The 21,581-nt window shown below is 47.0% G+C and overlaps 3 protein-coding genes across 7 annotated transcripts in view; 1 reads left to right on the forward strand and 2 right to left on the reverse strand.

The window, feature by feature from the left end:
- Positions 1-21,581, forward strand: part of LOC109402620 (protein toll) — a 393,806-nt gene that overhangs the window by 170,596 nt on the left and 201,629 nt on the right. The window lies entirely within an intron of this gene.
- LOC134288319 (uncharacterized) lies at positions 1,050-2,798 on the reverse strand. Its single transcript, XM_062852820.1, has one exon. It carries the CDS (start codon positions 2,796-2,798, stop codon positions 1,050-1,052), a length of 1,749 nt encoding a protein of 582 aa, XP_062708804.1.
- Positions 2,795-6,415, reverse strand: LOC115266910 (uncharacterized). The gene has a single exon (XM_062852825.1). It carries the CDS (start codon positions 6,413-6,415, stop codon positions 2,795-2,797), a length of 3,621 nt encoding a protein of 1,206 aa, XP_062708809.1.

Raw genomic sequence — 21,581 nt, forward strand, 5'->3', positions numbered from 1 at the left:
GAAAATCGATGAGATACAAACTTGGCGTCTTTGACAAAATTTTGAGTTTTTGGCTGCTCTAAAAGTGCCTAGATCAAAGTATTGAGAAAAAATCAACACATATAATTATATTGAATAAAAACCGATTTTCATATGGAAAGCGGAACAATATCAGCAAACTCAACTAGTCTTTGTTAAATATGCTTATAATCCATAATTCGTCAATGAACTCAACTTTGAGCTGATTTCCATCAATTTAATTTCAATTTCATCACTTCAATGTATGGATAGTGAAAATGTCAATCACTAGTATATGTTTATGTTAACGTAAAAGCCTATTAAAGTTACATGATTTACAATATCTTATCAACATTGTGCCTAAATGATGATGACAGTATAAATAAACATTGGTTCTAGAATGAAATGGATGACCATTTATCAAGCTACATTGATCTATCTAACAAAGACGAGTTGAATTTTCTTGAAATGTGTCATTTTTCATATGAAAATCTGTTTTTACTCAATATAATTTTATGTGTTGATTTTTTCGCAATACTTTGTGTTTGGGCAGGTCGTGGCTCACCTCGGTTCTCCGGTATGGAGCATGCAGATCAGCGCGGTCTAGTGGATCTTGACCGTCGGCACACCGGTTATCATGCAGGCAAAGTGATATCACTACAGAGCACTATTTTACACATGCGTTTAAAATGAAATTTACTTTTATTCAATCAACTACGAACTACGTAATTTATTGGGATCGACGTGCGAGGGACGTGCGTGTGCCTTTACCGGTGGCTAGCGTATAACTAAAGAGTGATCGGTCATCGGGATATGGGTTGACCACCCGATCTAATCTTAACAGAGCAAGAGAGTGAGTGCTTTCCCACTCGTTATAGGTATCGGTCCCTAATCTATAATTGAATAATTCCGTGAAACAGAACATCGCCGCCACCTTTGAAATTAACAAATTTCAAATTGAAATAGAATTACAAACTTAACTCAACTATTACAATGGTTACAAAATACTACATCCGAATTCATGTTTCAATGCTACTTATATACTAAATATTTCACAAATCTTGGTTGCTGTCGGTCGGTTGACCCTCATCTCGCTCGCTGTTACGTTGAGCTCCTTCTGAGCTCGCTGGTTCAATAGGCAGCAGACAAATTCTCGTTGTTGGACGTGTAAAGATGCCCTTCGACGTCCGTAGCTTCACTACTCGTACCAATCCATCAGCCCCTGGGAAAACAGCTTCGATACGGGCAAGGGGCCAACGAGTTGGATGCTGGAATTCGTCTACGACCACAACTAGTCTACCAGGTTTTACTTCATTGGTGGGGTCGCATCTGGTGGTGTCGCGTTGGAGTTCTTGGAGGTACTCCGTTCTCCAATGGTGCCAAAACTGCTGGAACAAGTGCTGCAATCGTTGATGGTGGGCCAGACGTGTTATGTTGGTTCCGCTAACGTCCGGATCGGGCACAGCATGCATACTCGTTCCGATAAGGAAATGCGCCGGAGTGATGGCAGTACTATCCTCTGGGTCCTCCGTCATCGGTACGAGCGGGCGGGAGTTCATGGCCGCCTCTATTTCCGCCAGAATCGTCGACATATCTTCAAATGAGAGGTGCGAGTTCCTCAGTTGCCGATGCAGTTGCGACTTGGCTACCTTCACTGCAGCCTCCCAGAGCCCGCCGAAGTGTGGTACTTTGGGCGGGTTCAGATGCCAGGTGATTTGGTCTTCGGCGCAGAATCTCTGTATCTTCTCGACTTCCTTTTCGTCAGCCAGCATGCGATACAGCAGGTGCAGTTCATTCTTCGCTCCGATAAAGTTTTTGCCGTTATCCGAGTGTATGTGGGCTGGACGGCCTCGGCGTGCAACAAAACGGCGAAGAGCGGTGAGGAAGGCGGGTGTCGACAGATCACTCACCAGCTCTAAATGAACTGCCTTCGTGGTGAAGCAGATGAAGACACAGATATATGCCTTCGTGGGTGACGCTCGTTTATGAATGGCTTTCAAATAGACGGGTCCAGCGTAGTCCACCCCTGTCACGGCGAAGGGTCTGCTCGGGGTGACTCGGGCAGCCGGAAGTTGGCCAATCTGCTGACGGACCGGGACGGGATTCGCTCGGGTACACTGAACACAGTTGCGAATGACGCTGCGTACCAGTCGCCTTCCATGGACTGGCCAATATTCTTCGCGCATTGCGGCCAAAGTGAGTCGGCCGCCACCGTGGATTAATTTTGTATGGAAGGAAGTTGCTATGAGCTTAGCAAGGGGATGGAAACTGGGAATCAAAGCTGGGTGTTTGGATTCATATGACCGTTCTGCCAATCTAAGCCGCCCCCCTACCCTCAACACACCTTTTTGGTCTAGGAAAGGATTCAGAAGTCGAACGGAAGATTGCCTTTTTAGTGGGCGGTTTTGCTGAAGGTCTTTCATCTCATCTTGGAAGCAGTCTGCCTGAGCGAGGAGAATCAGCTTGGTTCTGGCCTGCGATAGTTGATCAACGGTGAGCGACAGGCTAGGCAGAGGACCGACAAAAGCGACAGGACGTGTTCTGGATTGCGAGCGGGCGTTCTCAGCAAATCTCATGCAGTAGGCTACTATACGGGTCAAGCGAGAGAACTGCGAGTACCGGGAGAACAGCAGGTTGTACTTTCGTTCGGATCGAGCTACAGCGGAAATCATTGGTCGGCGTTCACTGTCGGTCTCGGATGAATCGAACTGCTTAGGAATCGGCCAATCTTCTTCGGAACGGGACAGCCAATCTGGTCCAATTTTCCAAAGCGTACTCTGGAGGAAATCTTCAACGCTCATTCCACGGGGTTCTGCGATCCTGCCACATGGTTCCATCGAGCACCGTGGGTGGTTGTCTGAATCTCGGACACTCTGTTTGCTACGAAGGTCTTCCACGTGTTTGGAGGGGATTTCAGCCACTGGAGCGTCACTGTGGAATCGGACCAGAAGAATGAGCTAGCAATATTCATGTCCAACGCTTCGTTGACTCGTCCATGTAGTTGAGCGGCGACAACTGCTGCACACAGTTCGAGCCTGGGTAGAGACAACCTTTTGAGGGGCGCCACGCGAGTTTTCGCGGCCAAAAGCTGGATTGTAACTCGTCCTTCGGGGTCTACAGAGCGTGCATAGATACAAGCTCCGTAAGCAGCTTCCGATGCATCCGCGAACGTGTGGAGTTGTACCACGGAGTTAGCTTGGAATGCGTAGCGCTGAATTCGAAATTCTGACAGTTTCGAAAGTTGATGGTAGAAGGTCTCCCATTTCTGCTTCACGATGTCAGGGACTTCGTCGTCCCAGGAGCAGGCTATTAGCCACAACTCCTGCATCAGCATTTTTCCCCGTACAACAATCGGCGCAACCAACCCTAACGGGTCAAATAGCTGAGAAATGGCGGATAGGATGGATCTCTTCGTTGCTCTCAGGATGGTTTGGCTCACGTGGTAGTTGAACCGGAATTGGTCTCGCTCAGGTTCCCAGCAAATACCCAATGTCTTCACGGTTTCATCCGGGTCGAATCGCACGCTAGACTGCGTGCCAATGGAGTCAGCATCCAGACCTTGCAGTACCTCTAGTTTGTTGGACGTCCATTTACGGATCGGAAATCCACCTTTCGCAAGAAGATCTGTCAGCTCCACACGCAATTGGATGGCTTCAGAAATGGAATTGGCTCCTCCTATGAAGTCATCGACATAGAAGGATTTTGTGAGGGCCGGCTTGCCGAGAGGATAAGCATGACCTTCGTCTTCTGCAAGCTGCTGCAGTGTGCGGGTGGCCAGGTATGATGACGGAGCGAGGCCATAGGTGACCGTCTGCAGCTCAAAAGTAGCTGGAGGTTGCGAAGGGTTGGATCCCCAGACAATTCTTTGGAGTGGTGCATCTTCGGGGTGGATTAGCACCTGGCGGTACATTTTGGCGATGTCCGCTACAACAGCCACTGGAAATTTTCGGAAGCGGATCACCAAAGTCAGCAGATCGTCCTGTACAACCGGACCCACACACAGTGCTTCGTTTAAAGAATGGCCGGTGGAAGTTTTGCTGGAGCCATCGAAAACGACACGTGTTTTTGTGGTTGTGCTTGCTTCTTTTATAACAGGATGGTGAGGCAGGTAATAAGCCAGCACATCGTTGTTCCCTTCCTGGACTTGGCGCATGTGTCCCATGGATAAGTACTCCGCCATGAAACTTTCGTAGCTTTCCTGCAATCCTGGATTTTTGGAAAAGCGTCCCTCCAGCATGGAAAATCGCCGGAGAGCCGTGGATTTGGATTCGCCGATCATGGTGCTGAAGTTTTCGCGCTTTGGGTAGCGCACCACATATCGTCCTTCTTGGGTTCGCGAAACTGTTGACACGTAGTAGTCCTCACATGCCTTCTCCTCCACGGAAAAGGCAGACCTCATGGGCAGCTCCTCAACGCTCCAAAATTTTTCCATACATTTCTCGAGGGGGTCCACGGAAACCGTAACAGTTTTGCAGCATACGGAATCCATTGACGGTGGGACAAGGTGAGCACCGCCTGCGACGATCCACCCAAATTCGCTGTCAACAAGTATCGGAAGACTGTCCGACAGCTGAATTCTTGCCGCAGTAGGGAAGCAATCGAAGAAATGCTGCGATCCCAAGATCAAATCCACATCACTGGAACGGTTGAACTCCGGATCGGCCAGGAAGAGGTCTTTGGGAAGTTTCCAATGGTACACAGGCACGGAACAACTGGGAAGACTGGAAGTCAGCTTGCGTAGGATCAAAAACGTGACGTTCCGTGCAAACTCTCCCTTTCGCGAACGAATTTCGGTGGATACAGACTCATTAGCGTATTCTGGTTTCTCTCCTATTCCTTGTACCTGTACGTTGAACTTCTGCCGTTTCAACCGGAGCAGCTGTGCCATTCGATCCGTCATCAAATTTGGTTGGGAACCACCGTCGAGCAGAGCGCGAGCGTAGTGCTCCTTTCCATACGCGTCTACGATCTTGAGGACAACAGTCAGCATAAACACGGTGGGAACAGTATCACGAGCAACGTTACTACTCTGAACATCGGATGGTTGAGCGATTGCCGAAGCGGACTGGACTCGGCGTTGGTCGTTGTTCTGGGAGCTATTGGAAGGTAGCGTGGAACTGGTGCTAGCGCTGGGTACGTTGGAAGGGGAATCTTGATTGGGTTGATTGGAACCGCTGGCGAAACCCAAATGTAGCAGAGAATGGTGGCGTTTTCTACACACTCGGCATGTGTAGTTCGAAGAGCAATCACGGGCGAAGTGATCTTGGCGGAAGCAGTTCACACAAAGACGCTTGGAATTCACGAGACGCAGCTTCTCGGCAACAGCCATTGCCATGAATCGAGGACATCTCACTAGAGCATGACGGTTGTCACAGGCATGGCATTTAGGAAACGAACTTTCGGTCACAGAATGGGACGACATCTTGATGAAGGGTTTGCGGAAATGGGATCCGCTCGGCTGAGAAGCAGGTGCTGGTTGATTACCATGATGGTTGGCCGAAATCGATTCCAGCACACGAACTCGTTTCTCCAAAAACTCGACCAAACAGGAGTAGCTCTGGTCGTCGACAGTCGCTGCATGGTCCTCCCACGCCTTGATGGTTTCATCGTGAAGTTTTGAACACAGGAGATGTTCCAACAGTGTACTCCACGCATCCGTTGGCTCGCCCAGTTGCTTGAGGATCTTGACGTGTCGCTGAAACTCATCCAAGGTGGAATGTAGCGCGACCGCAGTCTCCTTCTTCATCCGCGGTACGTCCATCAGGTCCTGCAGGTGTCGCTTTTTTAACAAATATTCGTTGGAATACCGGCTAATCAATGAGTCCCATGCCAGAGGATAATTTGCCGCACTGATCGCAATTGACTCGATCAGTTGAGCGGCTTCACCTTTCAATGCAGCGCGCAAATAGTGGAATTTTTGGATCACGGGCAACTCGTCGTTGTCGTGAATGAGGGCTTGGAACGTGTCGTGAAACGTTAACCACTGACGGTAATCACCATCAAATTCCGGGAGCGAAATGGTAGGCAACTTCAAACTAGACAAGGTGGATGGTACGCGAGAGGGGGGATCAGGGCGATTGGCTTGTGGAAGAATTGGCGGAGGCAGTTTGGCTTTAAGATTGGCTTTAATTCGGAAAAGCTTTGGCTCAAACAAAGCACGAGTTTCAAGATTGGCGGTCTTACCCTCACTGGTCGTTTCTAGGTCCTCCAGGGCTACTTGGACTTCCTCGAGCGATGCCCACAGTACGTCCAGGTTTTCCATCCGTAGCGGTACCTCGAGCTCATCCCGTCCGGCTTCATATTGGACGATAAACCGCTCCGCACGGTCTAGCTGCGCCAACAACGTCGTCCTTCGGGTGGTTAGCTGATCTCGCTGGCGTATATTGGCTGCTGCTGAGCTGACACCGCCGTCCATCATCTTGCTCAATGGATCGATGGCTGATGACGCTGGTGAACGGCGTCAAAACGGAAGTCGGAGAGTGCCTGGCAAACAGAAACACCAGGTAGACCTGGATGGAGAGAAATAAGCTACTTGGACAGGTACTAACCTTTGCCAAGGCTATTCGAGCCTTGTATAATCAAAAATCAAAAACACAGCAACAATCTCTGAACCTTGCACGGCTCAAAAGACGTAGATGGGATGCAAATTCTTCGTGGGTAGCTGGGATGGCATGCAACTCTCCTCAGCTAGGGCATGCAGGCTTCGTTGGATACGAGGGTGATTCGTCGATGGCACATTAACGGCCGCCACCTTGCAGCGGGCAACTCCGGTGATTGAAATCGGTTCCAAAACACACCGCCACCGCGAGTTGATGATCGACGAGGATGGATTATTGGTTGGTGTGATCGTCTAATTGATTTTGAACGCTAGCAGCACCGATGACGTCGTGATCATGCAAAGGGAAAAAAACATCTAAAAGCACCCACAGATGCGCTTTAACACGTTGGAGAGGTACGTTACCTTGTACCTATATTCAATAGGCCTTGATTTAATTTAATTGCAGCAACGTGGATCAGGAACAATGGCTGTACATTCAATCGGCATCTGCACAACGCCCATGCAAAGAACGGTGCCCAGCTGCAATGGCGCTATCCGTAGGCGACAACGTGGTCTTCGCAGTGCAGTGTGATGGCTGCTGGGTCGCAACTCTCACTCGGTTGGTTGGAGGAATCAAATGGTGCAGCCCACGATCCTGGTCACGGCACCAGAAATGTTTGGGCAGGTCGTGGCTCACCTCGGTTCTCCGGTATGGAGTATGCAGATCAGCGCGGTCTAGTGGATCTTGACCGTCGGCACACCGGTTATCATGCAAGCAAAGTGATATCACTACAGAGCACTATTTTACACATGCGTTTAAAATGAAATTCACTTTTATTCAATCAACTACGAACTACGTAATTTATTGGGATCGACGTGCGAGGGACGTGCGTGTGCCTTTACCGGTGGCTAGCGTATAACTAAAGAGTGATCGGTCATCGGGATATGGGTTGACCACCCGATCTAATCTTAACAGAGCAAGAGAGTGAGTGCTTTCCCACTCGTTATAGGTATCGGTCCCTAATCTATAATTGAATAATTCCGTGAAACAGAACACTTTGTTCTGGGCACTTTTATAGCAGCCAAAAACTCACAATATTGTCGAAGACGCCAAGTTTGTATCTCATCGATTTTCAAAGTTACAACTGCTTTTCCATGAAAAAAATCGTACTTTCAAAATTCAATAAAAAGCTTTAAACAAAAAAAGGTACCTACAGTTTTTTCACCATAAATAGAACAGAGTACGATCTTTCCAATGCAACCGGGAGAATGAAAATCCATTTGCTCCTTTTTGAGATATGAATTTATGAAAAAAAGTGATTTTTTGAAGAAAAATGACAATATCTTTTTAATTACGCGAGTTAGAACTTTGAGCTCTTTAGAAAAAAGATTCGTCGTTGATAGTTCTAAAAGTGGTCGGAACAAAGTATTTACGAGAAACGAACGAATTAAAAGTTTTTTCAGGAAAACTGAAATTCATGGATCACCCTAACATAAATATTAAAAAAAAATATAAGCTAGGAACCATAAGAGATAGAATAATGGTTTCTTCGGCAAACTTGCTCCAAATAAGTTCTTTTACAACTTTGTAGAACATTTTGTAAACGTACATAAAACTATTAGAAAGCAGATGTTTGGATCAGCAAAACTAGAGGGACCACCCTAATTTCACAATAATGAGAAAAAAGGTCGAAAAATAAGAAGAAAGTATCTAAAACTTATGGTTTAGACACAAACATTTTTGTCTTCGTAAACACGGCTCTGAACCCATTGTGCAGGGGGTTTCAGAAGCGTGCCAGGGGTTTTTCAAGGGCGTCCCAGCGTTCCCTGATCACCTGAAACTCTGAAACGCCTCGACAGGCCTCTAAGTTCTCGATGAACCACCGGAAACCCCTCCGATACCCTTCGAAACCCTTATGAAACTCCCATGAAAGTTTAACATGAAAATCTGATTAATTTTGAACAGATAATTTTAAGTTTCAACTACCGGAGTGAACCGTTCAACATTTAGCTAGAATCGGTCAACATTAGGATGAATTCTCAGACGATTTCTTCACTTTTCACCACAAAGAATAACAAAGCGTAAATGAGAAAGAATGTTTCGAAAGCACAAGCCTGGATGAGTGCACTTGACTCTTCCCCTTTCTCCTCCATAACTGATGCTATGCTGTGCATACATACTATCCAGCATCTTATGGTCGTCGTCGGTGGCTGGACCACACCACCCACCGCATCACCTCTGGTAATATGCGCGCTGCGCACAGGACAGCCGCCACGTGTATCTACTCCAAAACCCGAAACGGGCATCGCACACATAACCTAGTCATACAAGGGGGAAACCGAATATGCGGTGTCTGTTTCCTGTTTCCTTAATGTTGCTGGTACTGATGGTGTAGTTGCCGCACCGTATGCTCCGACCCGACCGATTCACCTTACTCGACCGACTACTGCCTGTCGTAAAAAAAAATCGCGTTATCATCTTCTACTTTCGGGGGGAGATGCACTGCACAGTGCACACACAGAGACTACAATGTGTGCGGCCACACCGTCGCCACCGCTGCGCCACCGTAAAGAAGCAAATCATATTATAGATAGTACCGGGACCAGCCAGCCAGCACCAGTTTTATGAGTCCGAGCCGCACTAGATGCGGCACGGAGAAAATGGTCCTCTGCTTATGATGATGACGGTTCACTGTTGCTTCATCTCAGTTAGTAGTGCAGTAGCAGCACTCTGCTGTTTAAATATCCAGAGTGCATTGCTGCGATATGGTTTGATGTTTCTAATGCAGTTGGACGATTGTAGAAGGTGGAGGACAAACGTAAATGTTCAGAGCATGGTTTTCAGTTTTTCTTATTTCATTCCGAAATATGCTTCCGTATGATGGTGGTTCGGGATGTTTTCCTGTGTGGATCCTTCATAAATGATATGTTTTAAAATGTGATTACATTTGCTTGGGATGTTTTTGAACTAATTCATTTTTGGATTACTGGGTCCCCTTTTTTCCTTTTGGTTTCCAAAGTTTAGCTTAGGTTTCTTTTAAAAATAGCATAGTAGCTGCTGGGACAGGATCTTCAGGGACAATCCTGAGAAATGATCCTCAGGAAAACCCTGAGACATGATCCTCGGGTAAAAAAATGACAGAATCCTCCTGAAACATGACCCTCAGGTAGAATCCTGGGAATCCTCAGGGAGAATCTTGATACAGGATCCTCATGGAGAATGCTGGGACAGGATCCTCAGAGAGACCCTTAGAACGGGATCTTCAGGAAGATTCCTGGGACAGGATCCTCAGGGAGAATCCTGAGACGAAACCCTCAGGAAGAATCCTGAGACAGAATCTTCAAGGAGTATCCTGAGACATGATCCTCAGGAAAATTATGTTACAGGATTCTCAGGGATACCCCTGGATCAGGATCTTAAGGGAGGCGCCTGAGATGCAGCAAGATTCACAGGGAGAATCCTGAGACATGATGTTTAGTGAGATTCATGAGACATGAAAACGCTTCTTCTTCTTCTTCTTCTTCTTCTTCTTCTTCTTATTTTTGGAGTAAGAGTGGGGACTGGAGACTGTTTCTCAGCTGAGTGTTCTGTGAGCACTTCCACAGTTTTTAACTAAAGGCTTCCTCTGCCAAAGACCGAAGATACTCTATGCCCAAGGTAGTTGAGGAAATATCCTTTACGAAAAGTTTCTGGACTGACCGGGAATCGAGCCCGTCATCCTCGGCATGGTGATGCTGGATACCTACGCCTTAACAACTGCAGCTGTGTGTGCCTAATCCTGAAACAGCGACCTCGGGAAACTTCTGGGACACGATCCTCAGGGAGAAACAAGAGACGGCATCTTCAGGGAAAAATCTTAGATATGATCCGCAGGAAAATTTTGGGGCAAGATCTTCAGGGAGACTCCTGGGACAGATTTTTTGGGAAGAAACATGGGATACGATTTTTCCGCTGAGGAAGGCAAGGAGGAGCAGCTGAAGAAGGACGGCGAAGCTGGCAACTGAAAAACTCGTCTGGATTTTGAGGACAGGTGCTTCGATGCGAAAGATTTCCTTACGTCGCACCGGAGCAATCTGACAGCTGCAGCTTCTTCCACTCCGCCCGGCCAAATTCCTAACTCCCGAATCCATCTCCCTGTTTTCAAAACTCCTTCCTTTGACGGTTGTGTGAAAGATTGGTTGAGTTTTCGTGACGCTTTCCAGAGCATGATCGCTAAAGATGCTTCGCTTGGATCAACAGTTTCCTGATTGCCCAACCCATCAAGCGGGAATCGTACAACGCTCTAGTTGGTCTCACCGACTCGTGCGAGCGATACTTTCGGGGGAGATGCACTGCACAGCACAGAGACTCGATGTTGACACATAACGGCATTGGGAACGTGCTCATAACTCTCGTGAAGCACCAAAGTATTTACGAGGACTTGTTACAGTTTCTTCGGGATCACCTCGCAACTCTACAACCCCTGACATCCATGAAAACCCGGGGTTCGGACTCTCGTCAAGATCATGGGAAATCGACGGCCAAGTACAAAGTCGGTTCGACTCTCACAACTACCACGACTCAGAAGCGAATCCTTTATCAGTATGAATCCTTCCCAGCGGTTTGAATCAGTTAGGAAAGCAGGTTTGTGCCTAAATTGTCTTTCCTCTTTCCACTTGGTCAGGGCTTGTCCTAGCTCAGCTTGTCGTGTCTGCGGTCAAAAGAACCATACGATGCTGCATTTGCGCCCAGCAAGCAACGGACAAAACTACTCGCAATCGCAACCCACGAAACCCGGCATTTCACAAAGTCAATCCGCAATCGCTCCCTTGAACAGTTCCTCCGCTTCGCAATCGCAAACAGTTAGCAACGCACCCTCCGCTAGCCCGTCTACCTCTCGCCCAGTTGGCCTTCCTGCCACTACTACTGCCGATAGTAGCGTGATTCTTCTCTCGACTGCTGTCGTCAAGATAGCTGACTACAACGGGAATGTCCAGTTCGCTCGCGCCCTCCTTGATTGCTGCTCCGAACGAAATCTGATGAGTGTTCACTCTCTTTGGCGCAGAAATTGGATCTACGTCGGCAGAATGACTCGCTGTCTCTCCAAGGTGTTAGTCCCAGTGCTACTGTGTCGAAGCAATAGACGACAGCAATCGTACTATCGCGTTGTACAGATTTTGTTGTTGACCTCAAGTTCCACATTTTGCCGGAGTTCAAGCCGATTTTACCGTCGAACCGGTTGTCGGTAGCCTCCTGGAAGATTCCTCAATCCATGCAACTTGCTGATCCTCGCTTCTTTGAGCCGAATCGCATCGATGCTATCATCGGAGCCGAAGTGTACTATCGTCTACTGCTAGAAGGTTTCGTCGATCTCGGACCGGACCGGAACTACCACAGTTGAAGGAAACGGTTTTTGGGTGGATAGTATCCGGAAAAGTGAATACAGTGGACTCGAACCTGTCTGCCACCACGCTAGTCTGCAGCAACGCAGATTTGGAGATTCAGCTTGCTCGCTTCTGGGAAGTTGAGTCGTGCAATAGCAACGAGACCTTCTCCACGGAAGAACAGAAATGCGAAACTCATTTTGCCGCCACCACAATTCGAGACTCTACTGGAAGGTTTGTTGACAGGTTGGCAGACTCTCGTTCCATCGCAACTTGGCGCTTTTTGTCCCTGGAACGACGACTTCAGGCGAATCGTTCACTGTTGGAGGCGTACACCGATTTCATACTAGAGTACGTTCATCTAGGTGGACACATGGCACCGATCGATGCTAGCGCAGAAGTTCCCGGGCAGAAGTCCTATTATATGGCTCACCATTGCATAGTTCGACCGGAGAGTGTCACGACGAAACTCCGAGTCGTCTTAGATGCGTCGTGCCCCACTGATACTGGTGTTTCGCTGAATGACACACTGATGGTGGGTCCAGTTGTCCAGGACGAGTTGTATAGCATCATCCTACGGTTCAGACTTCCTCGCTTCGTCATCGTCGCTGATTTGCAGATAATGTACCGGCAAGCGTTGGTATCTCCGTCTGATCGGCCCTTGCAACGTATTTTGTTTCGATTGTCACCGTCGGACCCCCTCCAAACTTTCGAACTGCTGACAGTTACGTATGGTACGGCGGCAGCTCCATACCTGGCGACACGTTGGCTCCAGCAACTCGCCTCTGACGGCGAATCGACTCACCCAAAGGCCGCAGAGGTGGTGTCAAAAGACTTCTACATTGACGATCTGCTTACAGGAGTGGCATCGGAAGAAGAAGGCGTTGATCTTTGCCGAGAGCTGATTGATCTCTAGCAGTCGGCTGCATTTAAGTTGCACAAATGGGCATTCAACAGTTCGGCTATTCTACAGCATATTCCAGCGGAGTTTCGAGAAGATCACAGTCTGGTGGAGCTCGATTCGTCATCCTCGCATGTGAAAACCTTGGGGCTACTCTGGCAGCCAGACGAAGACGTCTTCCGCTTTAAAATACCAACTTGGACCGAGGACGCTGCTATTTCCAAACGATTGGTGCTTTCTGAGGCAGCACGCTTATTCGGCCCTCATGGCCTGTTGGGGCCAGTGGTACTACGCTCGAAACTCTTCATGCAGGAGTTATGGAAAGCGAAGGTTTCCTGGGACAACCCGCTAAACGATCGTCAACAGCAATTCTGGAAAAGCTTCCGAAATGATCTCAAAATTCTCGGCGAGTTCACTGTTCCACGGTGGGCGGCATCCTGTAACGATCCAGTCTACGTAGAGCTGCATGGGTAAAGTGACGCTTCCGAACGCGCATACGGCGCGTCCATCTACCTCTGCACAGTTTCGTCTAGCGGAATCATCTCGGTTCATCTACTTACCTACAGCTAAGTCAAAAGTCGCTCCGACGGGAATCGAAAAATTTGGTTCTTCTATTCGCTTACCGCGTTTAGAACTCTGTGGTGTTCTCCTACTCAGCCACTTGTTCGAAAAAGGGGAAACCAGTCTTCGTATCCCAGCCCGTCCTTTCTTCTGGACGGATTCAACTATTTTTGTCCACTGGTTGTCCGCTTCACCGTCTCGTTGGAAAACTTTCGTCGGCAACCGAGTGGCTGAAATTTAGCAAATAACTGATGCTGGAAAGTGGAGACACGTTCCAGGCATCGATAACCCAGCAGATGTCATATCCCGGGGAATATCTGCAACGGAGCTTGTAGACCATATGCTGTGATGGCAGGGACCACAATGGTTGCAGCAACCCAACCGGTTCAGGCCCGCTTTAGTCAAAACCTCCGACGATCACTTCAGTTCAGTGCAACTGCAGGATGAACCCACGGTTTCGTTGCCTACAGTCGTCTAAAGTACTATATTCGCCCTGAAATCATCTCTATCCAGACAAGTCAGATTGGTCGCCGTCATACAGAGATTCTGCTACAATTCCAATGTGCCTAGTCGTAGATCTGGAGCTTTAACCACAGCAGAGTTGAATGAAGCGTTGTGTAGTTTGGCCAAACTTGCTCAACAGGAATCGTTTCCAGAAGACCTGTACTCTATCCGCACTGCTGGTCAAGTGAAGTCAACGTCGAGGCTGAAAACTCTATCTCCAGTTCTCGTAAATGGTAATTTTCACACGAGAGGACGTCTCCACAATGCAGCTGTCCCGTACGCTCAGAAACAACCTATAATCTTGGACAACAAGCATCCGTTCACGCTGTTAGTCGTTCGACACTACCACCTTCGTCAACTACATGCTGGAGCGACTCTCTTGATAGCATGCGTTCGTGCGAAGTTCTGGCCTCTCCGGTTACGTGATGTCGTGCGAAAAGTTACGCACGAATGCGTTACCTGTTTTCGAAATCGGCCAAGCTTCGCCGAACAAATAATGGCCGACTTGTCACCAGTTCGGGTATCGCCAGCGTTGCCGTTCCTGAACACAGGGGTGGATTTCTGCGGACCTTTCTATCTCCGAACTCTGACAAGGAAAGCTGCGCCGGTGAAATCTTTTGTAGCTGTCTTCGTTTGTCTTTCAACCAAAGCAGTAAACCTAGAGTTTGTAGGAAATTTGTCAGCCGACTCGTTTATCGCTTTCCTGAAGAGGTTTGCTGCACGACGAGAAGTTCCGCAGACCATTTATTGCGACCATGCGACAAATTTTGTTGGCGCTCGCCGAATACTGAACGAGATTCTGAATCTGTTTCGGACCCAGCAGAATCGCCTGGATATCGAACGACAATGCTCCGCTGAGGGCATTTAGTTCTCGTTTATTCCTCCGAGATCGCCGCACTTCGGGGGAATTTGGGAAGCAGCGGTTACATCCCTTAAGACCCATCTTCGTCGCACTCTTGCAAACGCAATGGTGACACCCGAGCAGTTCCACACAGTGCTTACGCAGACCTAGGCACTGCTCAACTCTCGACCGCTAACGCAGCTCAGCAATTCCCCAGAAGACTTGGACGTCCTCACGCCAGGTCACTTTCTGATATACCGACCGCTGACTGCAATCCCGGAGCCCTCATACGAAGAAGTTCCTTGCAATCGGCTTTCTCAATGGCAGATGACACAGGAGTTCGTCCGCCGCTTGTGGAAGCGATGGTCCACCGAATACCTATCGAGGCTGCAACAGCAAACCCTATGGACACACGAGCGAAACAACATTCGCATAATATACCGCCGCAGAAGTGGCGTTTCGGGCGCGTTATTGAAACATTCCCTGGAAACGATGGACTCATCCGAGTCGTGAACATCCGAACCAAGGACGGCATCTTCAAGAGAGCCCTCACACGCTTGTGCGTTCTGCCGATTGCCGACAACCTACCCGAGGACCAGGAAGCAGCGTAGTTCCAATAGTTCGCGGTCCCAGCAACACAAGCGTTGTCAGAATAGATCCTCGCATAGTACACATCGTATCCGCTATCACTGCAATAAAGCAACGTGTCCCATTCCCGCGTATCACGTGTTTCGAACTGTAACCTTGTCGCGTTTTAGTTGCGTGGTAAACCACATCCGAAGACCACTACTTCGACGCAAGTGTCCCCACAAGTCCGGAGAAGCAGCTCCGAACAGAACCTTAGAGAGACTTCTGGCACAGGATCGTCTGGGAGATTTCTGGGACATAATCTTCAGAGCCCGGGGCCAGACTCCTGGGCCTGAAGTAGGGTCTTCAGGAAAGATCAGGGAGATCCTCAGAGAAAATCCTGAATCGGAACTCTCAGTGATCCTGTTACAGGATCCTCAGGGAGAACCTTGGCACAGAATCCTCCAGTGACAGGATCTTACGGAATACTGCTGAGATAGAGTCCACATGAATAGAATGCTGGGAAAGAATCATGGAGAATCTTGGGACAGAATTTTCAGGAAGAATCATGGGACAAGGACTTGAAACAAGTTTTACTGAGAATCCTAAGACAAGACTTTCAGAGCGAATCCTGGAGCCAGGATTTTAAGGGCGAACCCTGAAATCAGAATCTTCACGAAGACTTCCAAAACAGGATTCTCAGGGAGCATGCTGAGGCATGATCTTCTGGGAGAATACTAAGACGACATCCTTAGGAAGAAACTTGAGATAGGACCCTCTTGAAAAATCAAGAGAAAGGGTCCACAGGTCCAGGAGGAAGATCCTCAAAAAGAATTCAGAGACAGGATACTCAGGGAAAAACCTAGGACAAGATCCCAGAGAGAATCTAGAGATTGGTTGTTCAGGGAGAATCCAGAGATAGAATTCTCTGGTACAGGGCTGGTAGCAACATCTGATGGTCAGAATAGTTAATTTAGTGACCAATTTCTCAAAAATAGTGGCCAAATAGTGACTTACAGATAGCAAAAAAGTGACTAAATAGTGATTTTTGACACAAAAATAAAGGATTAATGATCTGAAGGATGTTATGCGAGTGGCAGAAGGGTACACCTGAAACAAATCAAAAAAATTTCTGTAGATTTTTGAGAGTTATCATTTCGGAGATATCTTAAGGAGTTTTATTATTAATCATTCAGGACATACAAGGACTGCAAAAGCATACTGAAAGACTTTCACCAACAAATATTTGCCGAATGCAGAGTTATTCTTTTTTTGAGTATTACTTCAGAAAATATTTGAGGATTACTGTAAAAGTATATTCCAGATATTCTAAAGGAATTAAAAAAACACCAGTTTTCAAGATTGTAGGTATTTGTTAGATATTTTTCAAAGAATTTTATCAGGCTCACGAAATCTGTCAGAATTTCTTCCAGGAACTGCACCACAATATCATATGGAAGATCTTGCAAGGGATTCATACAGAAGTTCTTACATATATGCATAAAGAAACACAAGGCTTTCAGCATGCTCACTGAACATCTTAACGTATACTCCGCCAAGAGGTTCATCAAGAGTTCTAAAAATTTTGCCAGTAATTTAAAGAAAAAACATAAGGTTTTTTTCCGAGAATAGCACTACAAACTTCTGTTTGAAATATAGTCATATGAATCATATGTAAAAAAAAACAACACTAATAAGTTATTGCGACATTTGCACCCATTTAGACGCGGCCCAAATTCATTATTATCAGTCGAATTTCGCACACGACTTCGCAGCGGGTAGCGTACACGACAGGGGCGTAGGATGCATATCAGGTAAACAAAATAATTTTAATTAATGTGAAATGTCGCTGGAAAACGATGATTCAGTGGGTGCTCAAATTATCACAGTAGTCTAAACATGAATAAGAAACCCAATACTCTATAAAGGCGGCGAACGTACCTTTATGGACTAGACATTTTATTGTCTCCAATAACACAAAGCTTTAGACACTATTTTAGATATCAGCTCTTGTTATCATCACTCAGGACATCAGGACGATGAAAATAGTTGAAAATAGTGACTTTTTAACAGAAAAAGTGACTTTAGTTGAAAATAGTGACTGTATAGTGACTTACACGACAATAGTGACCAAGTCACTAAATAGTGACTCGCTACCAGGCCTGCTGGTAGCATACTGCGATAGGATCTTAACGGAGAATCCTGAGACAGAGTTCCTTGGGGAAATCCTGAAGCAGGACTCCCAGGAAAATGTCAAAGTCATCGGATCATATTCTACTGGAATTTAGCAGTAAAATAATGCGAATATGATACGAAACAACTTTACTTTTGCTTTTCGTTCACATCTTCGATGTTCACTAAAACCTCCCACCACAAGCCTACAAATGCTTTCTGCGGAAGCACATCAAAACCGAAAAACGGTAGTTGATGTTTGACTTTCCAAGTGCTCGGCAATTTCTCCACTAAAACAGCTACCTCTAGGTAATTTGCTAAACAGCACCCAAACAGCCAACACCGCCACCGCCATCAATGAGCAATGCGAAGGCGAAAAACTCAAACAGACGCAGACCAGGCGGAACAGCATCCGGCCGGAACGTTTTGACGAAAGCACGTACGAACGTGGTGTCATCCTTATGAATCGAATTAGGTATGTCAAAAAGGAGCGAATGCTGACCGTTTGCCGGTGAGTTGTGCTGGATGGCCTAAATGGAATTGGCCATAGTCAACTCATTTTTCGAAAGCATCTTCCCGAGAATTTAGAGATGCGAAATTTTGTCAAAATTTTAAATTGATGTAGTTCGAACACACAGTTTAAGTCGGCTAGATGTTGAAAGAACCTTATGTTTTTCACAAAGATAGATAATGTTATTGCCCTTTACCGGCTATACCAGTCGGCTGGTATGCCTGAAATAGACGAAAAAACTCAAACTTTTTCGAAGACACAGAGTGTGTTTAATTGACAAATTGAGAGATAAATTTGAGAAAAAAAATGCCACTTGTTTTGGTGGGATTCAAACCCACGACTCTGTATCGCTAGTTCGGCGCTTTAATCAACTAAGCCACAGAACAAGTTACGATTCTGTGCATTTTCTGGCACTCCAGCAAAGTGCTGAAAATCTCATTGATAAAAATCTTGATAATAATGTTAATTGTTTTCTTTAAAAGTGTCAGCGATGATCTAATTTATGATTGTTTCTTACATCGTACCATTCGGACTTCCATCAATCCAGCTAATCGAATGATTCTGCACGTAAACCATATACGGCTGATCCCTTTTAACAACCGTATCAGCCGCCCAAGCTTTTGATCTTCCCGCATCGATGCGATGCGACGACAACGAGGTAAAGTCCCCGCATCACCGATACACGTTGACTGGAAAAGAGTCAACTAGCCGGCCAACCAGCTCACAGGCGGTGGTTTATCGCACAATGACCACCACCTACACGTCACACACCCTCATCACCACCAAGAGGCGCGCGCGCTCGCGTGGTCTCAAATTCTAAATAAAGTGATCGGAGCAATCACACCAAATGGTGCCACGCCACTACTACGGCCATGCCACCATTCACCAATTGCATCAATCAACCACATAAATGCATTGCGGCTCTTATCTATTCTTCTGGTGAGGAAACAATGCAGCAGCAGGCAGCAGCAGTAGCATCACCAATCCGTCGACACGGAACGTTTCGGCTTTAGGGACCACGCGATACAGATGACGACGACAATATCCCCACAGTCCACACAGCATGCAGTCTTGTTGGTTTTTTGTTGATCTCCTCGCTGCTGTTCATCAACTGGGGCAGACGCAAATTTTTGATTTTCGTTATCACACGTTTCGTATCGCTTTTTTTTGGGCTTTTGAATCCCTCGAATTGTTTTGATGACCACAAGCGGCAAGCGACGCGGTTTTGCCGGCATTCAGTTGGCTCTTGTTTGACTGCCCCAAACGCAACGAAATTGTATTGGGAATTAGGTGGCTTTGTTGTGGTTTGCGATGCGGTGCGATTGCGGAATTCGTTTTGGGCTTTTCAAATGTTGTTTTCGTAATGGCATTTCGTGCTGATAGTTCACAGTTGCTGGACGCGGCTTTGTAGAAACACGGAATACTGACACCAAGAATATGATGACCCTGTCTAAGGATATCCCTTGGAAAACCTATCTCAGGATTCTTCTTGGGAATTATGTCTTAGGATTCTACTTGAGATTATTGTCTCAGGATTCCTCCTGGGAATCCTGTCTCAGGATTATCCCTAGGAATCCTGTCTCAGGATTATCCCTGAGAATCCTGTCTTAGGATTTCCTCTGAGAATCCTGTCTCAGCATTCTCCCTGAGAAGCCTGCCTCAGGATTCTCTCCGGGAATCCTGTTTCAGGATTCTCTCCGGGAATCCTGTTTCAGGATTCTCTCCGGGAATCCTGTTCCAGGATTCTCTCCAGGAATCCTGTTCCAGGATTCTCTCCGGGAATCCTGTTCCAGGATTCTCTCCGGGAATCCTGTTTCAGGATTCTCTCCGGGAATCCTGTTTCAGGATTCTCTCCGGGAATCCTGTTTCAGGATTCTCTCCGGGAATCCTGTTTCAGGATTCTCTCCGGGAATCCTGTTTCAGGATTCTCTCCGGGAATCCTGTTTCAGGATTCTCTCCGGGAATCCTGTTTCAGGATTCTCTCCGGGAATCCTGTTTCAGGATTCTCTCCGGGAATCCTGTTTCAGGATTCTCTCCGGGAATCCTGTTTCAGGATTCTCTCCGGGAATCCTGTTTCAGGATTCTCTCCTGGAATCCTGTTTCAGGATTCTCTCCAGGAATCCTGTTTCAGGATTCTCTCCGGGAGTCCTGTTTCAGGATTCTCTTCGGGAATCCTGTTTCAGGATTCTCTCCGGGAATCCTGTCTCAGGATTCTCTCCGGGAATCCTGTCTCAGGATTCTCTCCGGGAATCCTGTCTCAGGATTCTCTCCGGGAATCCTGTCTCAGGATTCTCTCCGGGAATCCTGTCTCAGGATTCTCTCCGGGAATCCTGTCTCAGGATTCTCTCCGGGAATCCTGTCTCAGGATTCTCTCCGGGAATCCTGTATCAGGATTCTTTCTGGGAATCCTGTCTCAGGATTCTTTCTGGGAATCCTGTTTCAGGATTTTCTCTGGGAATCCTGTCTCACGCCTAGGAATTCTGTCTCAGGATGTTCCCCTGGGAATCCTTTTTTGGATTGCAGGACATTCTGTTTAATATTCTCTTCTAAAAACGAACTTCAAAGTGCACCAAAAGCAATTCGTCTAAACCAATTCTGCATGAAAACCTAATTACATTTATCGCGTAAATACGCATGTCGTCTGACTGCTTGCTGTCACCTTTTCCGTCACAAGACGTACCCATATTAATAAGACACCTTAACAAGCTCGACAAGTTTTACATTAGCATTATTACATGTGAATACCTATCCTTATCACACTTGCGCCCAGCCAGCAGCTGATAGAATCGTATTGCAATCTGTTCCACGGCTGTTGCTTCGTTCCTCTCTATGCCAGCTCTCCACAGGTACACGCCACCGCACCGTAGCGCACAGGATCCCCATTTTTTTGCCGCGCGTAACGTGCCAAGTTTCCCCGAAGAGGACAAACAAGCATGTGCTTACATCGGCTACCTACCTACCGTTCTACCAAGCAAATAAGCGCGACAAGCGCAAATTGCCACGGTAAAATGTAGAGAAAAAATCCCTCCGACCCAACAGCACGACACGGGTCTTCTTGGAATCATCATAACAAGTACATTGTAATATCGGCTTCTCCCCGCGAGAACGTTGAGAACGCGACAGCTCATGGAACCAGTAGAAGTGTTTATGAATGTAAATAGGTACCTACATCTGAGTGTGATGACGAGACATGCAGCTTTCGTATGGTTGGCCAACTGCACCAGCGAAGCGATAGGGAGATGATATTTGCATCCTCCCGTACACGCGCGAAGTTTTGCTCGGAAGATTTGAGAGAGATGTCGAGGTGCTTGTGAGAGCGATAGAATGATGGAGAGACGCGGTGTCCGGTGTCAGAACCTGCGCTCTTTTGAGAGCGAATAATAATGAGAGTAAGAAAGATGTTCCGATGTAGTAGGGATATCCTGTCAACCTTTCCAAATGATTTAGTGTGGTTTTGATGCTGATCTGAATTATAGAATATCTAGGTATGAAAGTTTAATATAAACTAATATAACTTATTGAAACTGTATAATTTAAGGCTTCAATCCCTCTAACTTTCGAAAATTTTGTATGAACTAAAGTCTACGAGGGGAAATGGGAGGGGTGTCTAAAATGGCTAGAAATG

The sequence above is a fragment of the Aedes albopictus genome, chromosome 1 (assembly GCF_035046485.1).
Source record: "Aedes albopictus strain Foshan chromosome 1, AalbF5, whole genome shotgun sequence".
Classification (NCBI taxonomy): Eukaryota; Metazoa; Arthropoda; class Insecta; order Diptera; family Culicidae; genus Aedes; species Aedes albopictus.